Source organism: Poecilia reticulata, chromosome 2, assembly GCF_904066995.2.
Source record: "Poecilia reticulata chromosome 2, P_reticulata-male-v2, whole genome shotgun sequence".
Lineage (NCBI taxonomy): Eukaryota > Metazoa > Chordata > Actinopteri > Cyprinodontiformes > Poeciliidae > Poecilia > Poecilia reticulata.
Window position 1 is genome coordinate 41916393 of NC_088831.1, and position 14051 is coordinate 41930443.

General features: G+C 37.5%; 1 protein-coding gene across 1 annotated transcript; it reads right to left on the reverse strand.

Annotated features, from left to right (window-relative positions):
* Nucleotides 1–904: 904 nt before the first annotated feature.
* LOC103461788 (interferon alpha/beta receptor 1a-like) lies at nt 905–13821 on the reverse strand. Its single transcript, XM_081604680.1, has 7 exons — nt 13571–13821; nt 7018–7147; nt 5700–5884; nt 4705–4859; nt 4016–4166; nt 1579–1715; nt 905–1500 (listed from the first exon to the last, which is right to left on the reverse strand). Exons 1-7 carry the CDS (start codon nt 13623–13625, stop codon nt 1324–1326), a joined length of 990 nt encoding a protein of 329 aa, XP_081460806.1. The 5' UTR covers nt 13626–13821; the 3' UTR covers nt 905–1323.
* Between the last annotated feature and the right edge of the window lie 230 nt (nt 13822–14051).

A 14051-nucleotide genomic window follows, 5' to 3' on the forward strand; every position in this document is an offset into this window, starting at 1 on the left:
CGAAAGGGTTAAAGTCAAATAATCTGATGCTGATGTGTTAAAAGATGGTGTATTTACTTATTTGAAAACCAACTATAACTCCACAAGATGCTAAGCATTTTAACGCAGACTAATGAAGAGTTGTCATAACTTTATTCTGGTTTTTAAAACAAAAACAAAACTCTTAGTCTGGCCTTAATACTTCATCGTAAGCAAGTGACTCTAGCTCGCAGAAAAAGACCAGAAAATAAACCAAGCCTACATGGCCCTTGGTATACTGTGAATGCAAAATGCAATTCACTTTTCACCTTTTCTGACAAGCTGAAATATAAGCATTATTATTGCAAATTTTGGACAAAAAAGTTAAAATAGGATTAAATATTACTAATTGATCTTATAAACTGAATTTTAAATTGTTTTGAAATCCATCCATCCATTTTCTTGCACTCTTGTCCCTTAGTGGGGTCGGGAGGGTTGCTGGTGCCCATCTCTAGCTAACGTTCCGGGCGAGAGGCGGGATACACCCTGGACAGGTCGCCAGTCTGTCGCAGGGTAACACAGAGACACACAGGACAAACAACCATGCACCCACACACTCACACCTACGGACAATTTGGAGAGGCCAATTAACCTGACAGTCATGTTTTTGGACCGTGGGAGGAAACCGGAGTACCCGGAGAAAACCCACGCATGCACAGGGAGAACATGCAAACTCCATGCAGAAAGACTGGGGCTGGGAATCGAACCCAGAACCTTCTTGCTGCAAGGCAACAGCTCTACCAACTGCGCCACTGTGCAGCCCTTGTTTTGAAATTAAAACAGTAAAATGAGCTGCAACAAATTTAAACTGTTGCAACTCTGTGAACAAATTCCAACAGTTGTAATAGAACAGAGAAATATGGGAGAATCAAACAACAAACACACGTTCTAAAGACAAATCAAGAACTGCATTTTTATCATTTCAACACATAAAAATGTTCAAACACACTTTGTAGTTCAGTTTCATCAGCACCCGATAAAAAAAGCCAGTTCAGCTTTGGTTTTGAACATCTCTGGACTGGTAAAAGTGCAAACAATTAAATTAGTAACGTTTGATTGTGAAAACGTCTTCAGTTTTACATGTTTATAAACAATTCTCCCAAAAACCTACTTCCACGTCTTCAGAAACACCGTACAGTCTGACATTTTATGTCACCACAACCCAGCTAGTTATAATACAGGTACAGTAAATAGACAGTTTGTAGGATGACGGCATATATCCGTTTACAATCACATTATTTAGAAGTCTTTGTTCAAATCAAAATCTTCCATTTTATTGAGTCTTTGTGGTCAACTGCGGTCACATCAACAAGCAGGATGTAGACAGTTATTCTCCACTGTGCCATTTAGTTGTTTGCCGTAGTAGCTCTCTTTAGTCCCTTCATGGCTGCTTTCCTCGACTGTAACGATGCTCACCGGGGCGATCTCCTCAGTGGGCTGCGTGATTAAACAAACAGAGGACTCTGGTGTAGCCAGCAGAGACTGGGGAAGCAGAAAGAAGCGTGATGTTAGATTAAATCAATCTTACATCCAAGGCAGAAATTCTGAAAGCAGATGCACCTTTTCAAAATGCAGCGGAAGAGAAACCTTTGGCCATAAGAAGTGGGAAATACTTTTCCATTTCACTATGGCCAGCGCCGTCACAGCCACTGCGATGATGACACATGTGATCACAGCTGCAACCACCGGAGAGTTGTCTGAAACAGAGACTGCGATTGGTTTGGAGAACTTTTCCACCTCTGAACATGAAAGTAGCATAAACTCCACTTTACTCAGGTTTAGGGGAAGGGATTCATCATATTGTTTATAATGCATGGTGATAAATTTCTTATGATAAAAGCTTAGATTTTTTGTTGTCATTAGTAATTCTAATTAAGGAAGTTTAACCTCCCCCCAATAAAGTCCTTACTGTCAGGATTCATACATTTATCATTTGCTCCACTGTTTGTTCAGTGACAGCGTCAATAAATGACAATCATTTAAAATAAAAAATTACACTGTGCAGTTTATTGATACATGTTACACACACACACAATCTTTATGTGATTGGTGTCCTAAATAACCATATTACAAACAGGAATGTTTCTTAACAGTATTATTTGTGTTTGTGGGGCTTTATTTGCTGTGACACACAGTCACAGTCATACGGTTGTCTAAGTAATAAATAGTTATTTTTGTCAGTTATTGTTATTGCAACAAAACTACAAAATGTTGTAATATTGTTGCAATAACAATGACAGCTACTCAGGCTGCCATTGTTAGGAATCTAAAATCTATTGAATGATTCGAAAAGATTTCTTAAATATTTTAAATATGTTTTTAACTACTTATGTCAGTTTCACATTATTAACCAGAACAGATATAGTTTTAAAAGTAATGGCAATGTCCTTATAAACATTTCTGAGAAAACGCAACTCTTAGCTATTAAAACCATGTGATTTATTTTGATGCTTTTATTTTGAAATAAAACCGGACGTTGTCTGTTAAGACAAGGCAGGAGAAGTTATTATTATTGAGACGCTGCTAACATTGGACCAGATTAGGGCTGAAAAGATTCCTCGAGTGATTCGAGTACCTCGATTATTAAAATTCCTCGAGGAAAATTGACCTGCCTCGAAGCTTCGTTAATTTATGTTTTATCATTTAGCGCTCCGTGTTTCAGCCGGAACATTATTTGCGTTGAGCGGAGCTCTGACTTCCGCCTCTGAGTTGTTGACGGAAGCTACGTGTTAGCGGCATAACGTCCAATCTTCAAGTTCGGCCCGCGGGGATTTTACTGATTGGTGATAATTCCGGGTTTTCATCGTTTTTGTGGAACCAATAAACATCCTTAAAATGACCGGCGCGATGCCGGGAGTTCGGCAGCCTTTCTGCTCCGGAGCTGCTGGTTGAACGGCGGAAAGAAGCTGAGGAGGATTTATACAGGTGAGCGTTGATGCTTACAGGGTAAGAGCAGATTTACGGACGAACCGCACAATAAACTTATATCATCTCGGTCTGAACAAACAGGAGGCGGAACATGGCTGGTAGATGAGTTTCTGAACGGAGGAGCGGTAAATATCCCGTGTTGCTCCCCCGGTCTACAAAAAAGTAACTGGTAGGGAAGCACAAATGTGGAAAAAATAGACTGATGTTGATATCCGATAGTAACACTGGTGTTATGGAAGATTTACCAATATTTTATTTCATAATTGTTTTTATCCGATTACTCGATTAATCGTAAGAAAAATCTATAGATTACTCAATTACTAAAATAATCGTTTACAACAGCCCTAGACCAGATAAAACCATCTGTCTCCTGATATCGAAGAGCTTAAAGTGTAACCAACCCCAAGTCTTCTAATAGTCTGAATTACAACAACAAACTGTTGAAACTAAATAAAAATAATAATAAAAGGAAAATCCGATGACAGAGAAGTAAGCTAACAATACTTTCAAAAAGAAAACGTCGAATGACAGATGTTAGTTTCATCCAATCAGTCGTAATACTTGAGGTATGCCAAGCTGACTTGATATGTCCACCTGTTTCCAGTTAGGGGATCAGACCAAATCTGAAACGATTCCTCGTTTCAGATTGGCCAAGCTAAGGGTTGTAGCTTGGCCACCACCCAGAAGAGGGCGCCACTAAGTTGATATACAAAGATAGCAGTGACAGAACTGGAAAGAGAAACGCTGTGGTGTGGGATGCAATATGTACTTTATGCAATTCTGTTTTGAAATATAAATACAACTGACTCAAGAAAATGTCAAAATATATCGATGTTCCTTGTTTTAAATGCAGCATATAGTGAAAAATGAAGCCCTTATGTTATGGAAAGAGGATTGAATACCTCAATACAAAAAAAAGCTCATGTTATTAAGAAAAGAGCTGCTTATCAATTAATCATTAATCAATTGATAAGATCAATCAACTTTAGATCAACTCATTGATAACTTGCGTCCCTGTTCCGTCTGTATGGACTTCCTCACTGATTACTGTCAAACACAAAGAGCGTACCGGTGTCGCCGGTCCTCTCACACAAGACGCTGCTGGACTCAATGCGGCTCCTGTTTGTGAGGTTGATTCGGACCTGTACGCAGTACTTGGTCGAGGGATCCAGATTATCTAAAACGACCCAGTCCTGTTGGACGTCGCTGTGGGTTCTCGCCTATAGGGGGTGACAGAGAGGTGGTTACGCAACATCAGACCTCAAATTGGTAGATGAGACCAGGTAATGATCAATGAAATCAATCTTCCATGGATGGATGAATAAAGAGATGGGTGGATGTACAGACTAAATGATGGATGGATGGATGGATGGATGGATGGATGGATGGATGGATGGATCAATGAAAGGACACAGATACAATTGGATGAATAGATGGATGATGGACACAGACAGGCAGATGAATTAATGGATCAATGAAGGGATCGATAGATGGATGAATGGAGATACAACTGGATGGATGGACAGACAAGCAGATTGGTTGATCAATGATGAGACGGATTGATGGACATGCTGTTGATAAGCTGCTGCTGTTTATCTAAAAATCCAGCAGGTGGCAGCAGAGGGCCATTTCTACAGAGTCTGATCAGCCAGACAAAAAGCTGTGCTACACCTTCAGCCTGTTGGTGTTGAATTCACATCCACTCAGTAATCTGATCAACATTCTGGTTTTCCATGAACCGATTAACCTGCATCCCACCTGCTCCTCCTGTCCTTCCTTCCAGTAGGTGATGTTGTAGCGGACTCTGCTGTACACATCCCTCAGAGAGGACATTTTAAACTCTGGATCCTTAATGCTGACCTCCAGAGTTTGACCGATGGGTAAGAGCGACACGCTAGGAGGACCGATGAGGGCTGTAGAGGAAGGAAAAGATCATAATTCCTTTCTGGATTGCTTGGAAACTTGCACCACCAATCGCTTTTGTTGCCAGATCTGAAACCGATGCTTAAGTGAACTTTTGGGGTATGTGCGTTAAAGACTTACTGTCTTTATCCAAAGTGATGTTTTTACTCTCCACCCAGGCTGAGGCCTCTTCTCCCAGCAGAGCTCGGACTTTCCCACTGTATGTAACATACAGTGGGAATAAAAAAAATAAAAAAAACTTCATTGTCTGTAAATATGTTTACCCAGAACGCCTAAAGTGGCTATTTAAGCCTCATCTGGTTCAAGTTCTCCCATTAAGGACCCTGTTGCTATCCAAGAACTAATCATTTAATCTAGAAAATAATCAACCGATCAGCCCTACACTGTATTGATAAAACAGAAAAGGGCTGAGCTTCTCACAGTTGATGTTAGAATTATTTATTAGATGTAGATCCATGCTTCCCTCCTAATGACCAATGTTATGTTGTTGCATTTTAGTTCATAAAATTATAGTTTTGTTTAAAAAAGGAATTGAATTATTTATCATCATCTTGTAATGTATTTATAAAAAACGTTTACGTGGTAAAATGAAAAATTTTCAGAATTTGTACATTTTTAAAAATCAGACTAAATCGAGTAATCGTCTGAATAATCAACCAAGAGCTCTATCTCAGACTCTACAAACCTCATGTTTAGTTAAAGGTTAAAGTTTAAGCAGAACAATATTCAACAAATGGCTTGACAAACCCCCAAAGCACTTTAGCAAAGACTCTTCACACCAAAAAAACCAAGCACGGTGGAGGAGTGATGATTTGAACTTTTTTTCTTACCGTCTTTATTGGGACAGAACTGTAGCGATTTCCACGCTGAGTGACTTCCGTTCAGGTTGGTCTGAACGCGGACCGTATAACAGCCCAGGTAGTACAGCCCTGACCTAGTGAGGTCACATGACCTCCCAGAGGTCTCTGCACACACTGTGGTCCACTTTGGGTTCCTCTTCTGCAGTTGGTGATTCCTGGGAAAATAATAATAAAAATAAAACAGAAAACACTCCCTCCATCCTGAAGCTGAAGAAGAACGCTTATTGGTAGGTTTGTTTTGTCGTACAGAAGGTTATGTTAATGAACAGCTCAGACTACACCCTTTTTATCAACAAAAGAATGCCTCTATGGAGGACCAATCCTGCCATAATTAAAAATATAGAAATAACATTAAAAATTATATCTCAAAATAGCAGTTTGACTAAATACATTAGTGCCTTTAAATGCAATACATTATTAAAAATGAGGAAATTTATTTCATAACATATTTTCTGGACAATAAGGTGCCATGTTTCTCATATTTTGGCCGTTTGAAGATTGAAACAAACAGGTTCAGACAAAACTATTTGGTAAACAAAAAAAACAAAAAAGGAGAAAATATATCAGTGTAAAAAAACTAAAACAGCAGTAAAATAATTTGTAAATAAATCTCAAACATATCATCACATTCCTAAACCAGTGGCCAAAGTCATTTTTTGCTGAAAGTACATTTCTTTTTGCCTAAATCATCTTTTGATTTTGACCAAAAAAATCAAAAGTTGTATTTGGGTGGTTATAAATATGGAAGAAAAAACAAACTTATAAAAAAAGAAATATAAAAATTAAGAAAAAGGTATGACTGAAAACTATCAGATTAAATAAAAAAAATGCCTAAAAGCACATAAATAAATGAAATCATATTCTGTTATGTGTTGGGCTACTTTTTGATCCTGTAATTTTTTTATGAGTCATTTATTTATTCTTGTATTTATTCTAAATTATGGCAGCACCAGTCTTCTATAATTTCTGCTGTTTGTCTCTTATGCAGAGCTCTGAGGAAGGAGAAATGTGATTAGTTAATTTAACTTGTCAGGTGGGTTTGGATTAAATTTTCCAGCTCATGCTGAACATTTTAAAGCATTAAGTAGCAGCAGAAGTCCTCAGAAAGACACGGAGTTAGATTTTATTTAGATTAGATTTGAACTCTATGCAGCATTAATACTTAGAAAAAAAATTATCATAGCTTAAGTATCTTCTAGCAGAGTGGTTTCCAGTGTAACAACGTTTAGTTTTTCCCTTCATCAGATATATCAGGTTTATATTTTTATTGGAGATGTAAATGATTTACCCGGTGTACTGCACAGTGAAGGTGGCGGAGTCGGATCCAGCAGCGCTCTGGTCCCAGTCCCAGGCCAGAGTGTAGTTGGTGTTTAAGGTCAACATGAAGAGGTCATGAGGAGGGGTCAGCTCTGCTTCAGCTGCAACCAAAACAAATTAATCTGAATAAGCTGATGAGTTGCCATGTATTTGAAATGTTTGAAACAGTTTAAGTTGAATTTTAATTTTACATTTTGTTTTCAACGTGAATAGGTGTTAATATACACATTTATGCTTATTTTTGCTCCTTTTCATTCATGATTTCTTTTAATTACATGTACTATTCTGTGAATGAAAAAAAAATTTAATTTAATTAAATTAGATCATTTGCTGGATTTAAGCATTCAGTCCAGCAACTCCAGAAACACTAAAATACTACGAACCCCAGCTATTTACTCTTCAGCATTTGTAGATTTTCCGTGGAACGTTACTCTAAATTATGTTCTTATTTCTATCTGAAATAACTGGAAAAAAAATGCAGCTTAGGAAGCTGAAATAAGATGTATTGCTACTTTACACCCTATTGGCCAACATTAGCAAAGCACCCAATGAAGCAGCTGCATTTACTTTCATTTGTGCTGATTGGCTGAACCCAGAAAAGTAGAAATAATTAACTTTTATGCTTAAGTGCCAAGTAAGCATGTCACGATAAGCAAAAAGCAGCTTGATAAATTAAGCGGTAGAACCAGTTGATCAAACTACTGAAGGTCTGCTTGGGTTGCTAGGTGATAAGCTGGGCTTGCCTGGGGTTTCTAGGTAGCGGGTGGGGTAACTAGGTAACGGGTGGGGTTTCTAGGTAGCGGGTGGGGTTGCTAGGTAATGGGCAGTACCTGCTGATTTGTGACATTACATTTGGAAGTTGTTTTTTGTTAGTTTATCAATTTTCACAGCACATTCTTTGCAGCATTCAAGCTTTATACAGCACTGTCTCCTTTAATATATAAAACCCCAACATGAATCGGAAAATAAAAATCATACACAAAATAAAATTAAAATAAAAACACACACACACACACACACACACACACACACACACAAAAGGACAAATGAAAATGCAAAAAATGTGTTCACTTTACTAAAAGGATATAGCAGTAGTTTGGTTACGATGGGGTACTCATCCTGAATGTTTCCATGTATTGTAAAAATGGCTGCCATGCCTTGACAAATTTAGCAGTCGAACCTGCCAATGTACATCTCATCTTTTCTAAATGCAAAAACCTCATGAGCTCTGCAAGCCACTGTTCATGTGTAGGAGGGGCCTCCTGTTTCCACCTCAAAAGTATAAGACGTCTTGCAATCAACGTAGCAAAAGCTACTGTATTTGTATTATTCTTGGAAAGTAAAATATTCGGAGGCATGACTCCAAAAATTGCAGTTAGAGCAGAAGGATCAAATTTAACATTGTATATTTCTGAGAGTGTATCGAATATAGATGTCCAATAGGTATTAAGTTTTGAATATCCCCAGAAAGTGTGAATAAGGGAACCCACTTCTGACCTGCATCGGTTACACAAGGGATCAGTCCCTGGATAAAACTTAGCCTTCTTTTCTTTAGAGATATGCAACCAGTGCAGGCCATTTAACTGAAGGAGCCCATGTCTAGCGCATATAGAAGAGGAGTTTACCCTGTGAAGAATAGATTGCCAGAGCTCATCTGTTAATGTAACTGCAAGATCTTTCTCCCAATGTGACTTAATAATGGAAAAAGAAGGAGATTATAGATCTAACAGTATAGAGTAGATCTATTTAATTACCCCTCCTCTTATGAATGTTTATACCTATGATTTTATCCAGAGCTGTTTCCTCAGGTAATTCAGGAAATGAGGGATATCCATTCTTAACAAAATGCTGCAGTTGCAAATAGTGGAAAAAATGTGTATGCAGGATATTAAACTGTTCCATGAGTTGTGTAAACGATACAAATGTCCCATCAATCAAAAGGTGTTTAACTTTACTTAATCCATTTCTTTTCCAAATTTTAAAAGCAGAATCAGACATAGAAGGTAGGAACATATGATTTGAGCAGATAGGAGTTTTAATTGACATAGAATGTAGCCCAAATCTTTTCCTACATTGCACCCAGATTCTCAGGTAGTTATATATAACTCTATATAACTCTTTAGAGTTATATAGAGTTATATATAACTCTATAGAGTTATAGGTACATACTTCTAAAGGGAGAGCGGAGGTCAACAAAGAAGACAGGCTAGTCTGGCCACAATTAGACGACTCAATCTGAAGCCAAGACGGGGTTTCTGTAGAAAAGTCACTGATCCAATATAGCATGTTTTGTATATTTGATACCCAGTAATAAGACTGGAAATTTGGCAAAGCCAATCCGCCCACAGACCTAGGTCTCAGCATAAAATCTTTATGTATTCTGGGGGATTTACTATTTCAAATAAATGCAGAAACCTGTTTACCTAGAGTCACAAAGAATTTCTTTGGGATATAACATGGAATGCACTGAAATAAATAAAGGAACTTGGGTAATATGTTCATTTTTATAGAATTAACACGGCCTATTAACGATAGTGGCAAATTATTCCACCTTTGAACGTCTAATTTAGCATTTTCAAGAAGTGGTACAAAGTTCTTTTTGAAGAGATCTTTATATTTGCGAGTAACTTTGACCCCAAGGTAAGTCACGTAATCTAATTTAACTTTGAAAGGAAAGTTTGTAAATTAAATCTTCCTGGCTTTAGAGTTTATACTAAGTAATTCACTGTTATGTAAATTGAATTTGTAACCCGAAACAGTGTCGAATTGTTCAAATATTGTAAGAGCATGGGGAAGAGAACACAAAGGATCCGAGACATACAGCAGGAGGTCATCAGCATATAAAGATATTTTGTGCTCCTGATCAGCTCTGTAAATACCCTTAACATTATCTTCTGCTCACAACTTAAATGCCAAAGGTTCAATTGGTTCAATTGCTAACGCAAATAAAAAAGGGGACAAAGGACACCCTTTGTCCCCTTTAGGTAACAGGTGGAGTGGACAGTGCTGTCTTGTCCCGCAGTGGAGTGGGAAGTAACAAGAATATAATGAATTTGTTCGAACAAACACCATAGGCGAGGAGTAAAGTACCTGAACCCAAGAAATTAATTTAGGGCCAAATCCAAATTGATTTGATATGTAAAACAGATGGTCCCACGTCACCCGATCAAAAGCCTTTTCAGCGTCAAGCGATAAGGCGACTTCAGAGGTTGCAGTTCACTCCGTGTGTAAATATGTTAAAAAAATCAATGCAAATTGAAAAAGCCATGTCTTCCCTTTACAAATCCTGTTTGATTGGAATAAATAACATGAGATAAACATCGTTCTAGCCTGAGAGCCAGGATTTTAGACAATATTTTTAGATCCACATTTAACAGAGAAATTGGACGATATGATGAATACTCAAGTGGATCCTTATTTGACTTCAATAATAAAGAAATAGTAGCTTGACGAAGCGTTGGGGGAAGACATTGCCAGTTAAATGATTCAACAAACATATCCCGTAACAATGGAGACAAACTATCTTTAAAGGTCTTGAAAAATTAAACTGGGTAGCCATCTGGTCCCGGAGACTTTGCATTCTGCATTGAGTTAATTGCCAATTTAATTTCTTCTACAGTAATCTGTTCCTCCAATTGATCCCTAAATGTAGAGTCTAAAGTTGGAATCACCAGCTTTTCAAAAGAAAGCATCGAACAACCCAGGCATTTTTAAAGTAAAATATTTTAAAACTCTCATTTATTTTTTGTGGATCTGTAGTGACATTCAGCATATGACCTCTACTGATCTGTATATTAATTGTTGTTATATTTTAGTATTTTTATGAATTAAGAGTTAAGCAGTCAGAAAAATACCGAGAATTCCACATATAATTACATTTAATGTTTATTCACGTCTAAAAATGTTCTTTCAATGTATTTATCAGCAATTTATGATACTAAACTTTCATGTCGTTACATTTCCATTTAATGTGCAGACAGTGTATGTGTGGCATGTGACAATATAGAAAATCAAGAAGCTAGAAAGGGGATGGAGAAATTAAGGTAAAACCACGCAGAGACACCTTCAAGATCTGCAGCACAATATGAAAATTACATTTAAAAAAAAGAATGGGATAAATATATATATATATATATATATATATATATATATATATATATATATATATATATATATATATATACACACACACACACACACACACACACAGTCCTGCTCACCATTATTGGCACCCATGAAGTTTAAGTACATATAATGGAATATCTACTGAAGGAAATTCATCAAGTGAGTGAAACAACATTTTACTGCTGATAGCTTGTGCTTGATGCAAAACAGCAAATAATAAAAAAACATTTAAAAAAAACATTATGAGGAAAACAAAGAAAAACATCATTTTTACCATGCCAATGGTATTGGCACCCTTTGCTGCAAATCAATATGAAAACCCAATTTAGCTCTCCTGTTGCAAATCACACATAAAGATCACTTGTTATGGACTGCCTCCACACATGTGACATGAATTAACCAATGAATAATCATGTTGGTGCTTTAAAAGCCACCTGTTAGTTCATCTCCACATGTGACAATGGTAAAGACAAAGGAGCTGTCTGAATACATCAGAAATGCTATAATTTGCAAGCACAAGACCTCCAAAGGGTATAAAGCCATCTCCAAAGACCTTGGTATCCCTGTTTCAACGGTGCATAATGTTATTAAGAAGTTTTCCAGACATGGAACGGTCAAGAACCTCCCTAAACGTGGGGGGAAGAGAAAAATTTATGACAGAAGTCTTCGACGGTTGGTGCGAATGGTGGAAAAAACACCATTCGCATTCCAGGTTGCCTAAAGACCAACCTGCAGCCGTCTGGTGTGATTGTTTCAACAATTACCACATGTCGTACACTAAACAAAGTGGGGCTTAATGGGCGGAGGCCAGGAAGACCCCATTGCTGAAGAAAAGACATAAAAAAGAACGTTTGATCTTCGCAAAAGAGAACCTGGACATACCTCAATCCTTGTGGGACAACGTTTTATGGACAGATGAAACAAAAGTGGAGCTTTTCGGTAAATCACACAAACAATATGTTTACAGACGGCGCAATGAAGCCTTTAAAGAAAAGAACACCATACCAACAGTCAAGCCTGGTATAGGATCCATAATGCTGTGGGGCTGCTTTGCGGCATCTGGTACTGGAGACCTTGACCGTATCACAGGCATCATAAAATCAGAAGATTATCAAGCAATTCTAGAGCGAAATGTCTTGCACTGTGTAAGGAAACTTGGTTTACGGCGAAGATCCTGGGTCCTCCAGCAAGACAACGACCCAAAGCACATCTCCAAAAGCACACAGGCCTGGTTGAAAGGGGAAAAATGGACTGTTTTAAAATGCCCAGCAATGAGTCCTGATCTCAATCCAATTGAAAATCTTTGGGTGGAGCCGAAATCTGCCATTGGAGCTTGAGCATATTGCAAAAGAAGTGTGGGAGAAAATGCCACCCGAGAAGTGCAAGAAGCTTATAGATGAATATAAGAAACGTTTGGAGGCTGTCATTGCTGCCAAAGGCTGTGCAACCAAATATTAAAGAGGGGTGTCAATATTAGTGCACATGCTGGTTTTCTGTTTTGTCCTTTGGAATTAAAATATGTATGCTGAAATGGTAATAACCTTTGTTAAATTACTTTGGACCTCAAATTGAAAGATCCTGCTGATATAAGTTTTGAACATTTCCATTTATTTCTGAAGATATTCACTCAGCTATGCAAATCATGAAGGGGTGCCAATAATGGTGAGCAGGACTGTATATAAACTAACACCATCTGCTTCGTTTTCTGATTATTAACCACAAAAATATTCACGTCGTTCAAACTCCATTTGACAAAGAAATTCAGAGAGAGAAGAATCAGAACCACGACCTTATCTAACCTGAGATGGTTCGAGATAAACTCTCAGATCAGTTCAGAAACGTCCTTACTAGGTCAAATTTACCAGGGCAGAAACACTTAAGTAAAATCTAATCTGCGATGATTATTGCTTATGGGTGTATCCACTGTTAAGTTTGAAACATAATTTGAATTATATAAAGGACAAGCAATGCGCATTTATAATTGAGCTTTTACGTTTGGGTTTAGCCCAAATGATTCGTTTTTTGCTAATAATACTTGGATACTGGTGTGATATTAGAGTATGAACATACAAAGCAAAACAGCTCCCACTTAATATAATTACATTGGAAGAATTCAGCAGCGTCATTGAACAAAAACACTTTCTGTTTCCTTTAACATTACACGCCAGACTCCGTTTAAACCAGATCAATTTTAACCTTTAACAGATAATAAAATCACCTCCGTGCAAACAATAGCAGAATTTAATAAAGGAAATTCAAAATAAAGCAGCTATCAATCATTCGGCTTGCTAAAAATGATTATGATAAACATATACAGATGATTAAAAATAGTTATTAAGAAACTTGCACTCGTTCCGAATGATGTTCGCAGACAAATGATAGCATAAAAACAGACTCACCTGCGCTGCCCTTAAGGCACACAAGCAGAAGGCAGAGGCGAACCAAGGCCAACATGGTTGATATTTGACCATATAAACCTTTTATTTTTAATCCCGATCAAGTCTTCATTGTGTTGGCTCGGACGTTGTCGGCTCCGATCCGTCCTGCTCGAAGCGACGCCGAACTTCCTTCCTGACTCTAGCTGACTCTTCCTGACTCTAAAAGAAGAAGGAAAGGAAAAAGAAGAGGAGTGACGGAGAAGTTTGACAGTGAAAGGAAAAATGGCGGCAAAGCAAGTATGACTGTCTGGACATTTAAAAAAAATACTAGAATAAAGTCATAATATTACCAGAATAGTTATACCATTACTGGAAGTAAGTTGTAAACATGAGTATTTATATTGAGGAAAAAAAGTTTTGATGTAATTGCAATCATCTCAAGTTCGTGGCTTTTTATATGTATTCAGTAATTTAAACAATTGATTTAACCCTTGTGTTTACA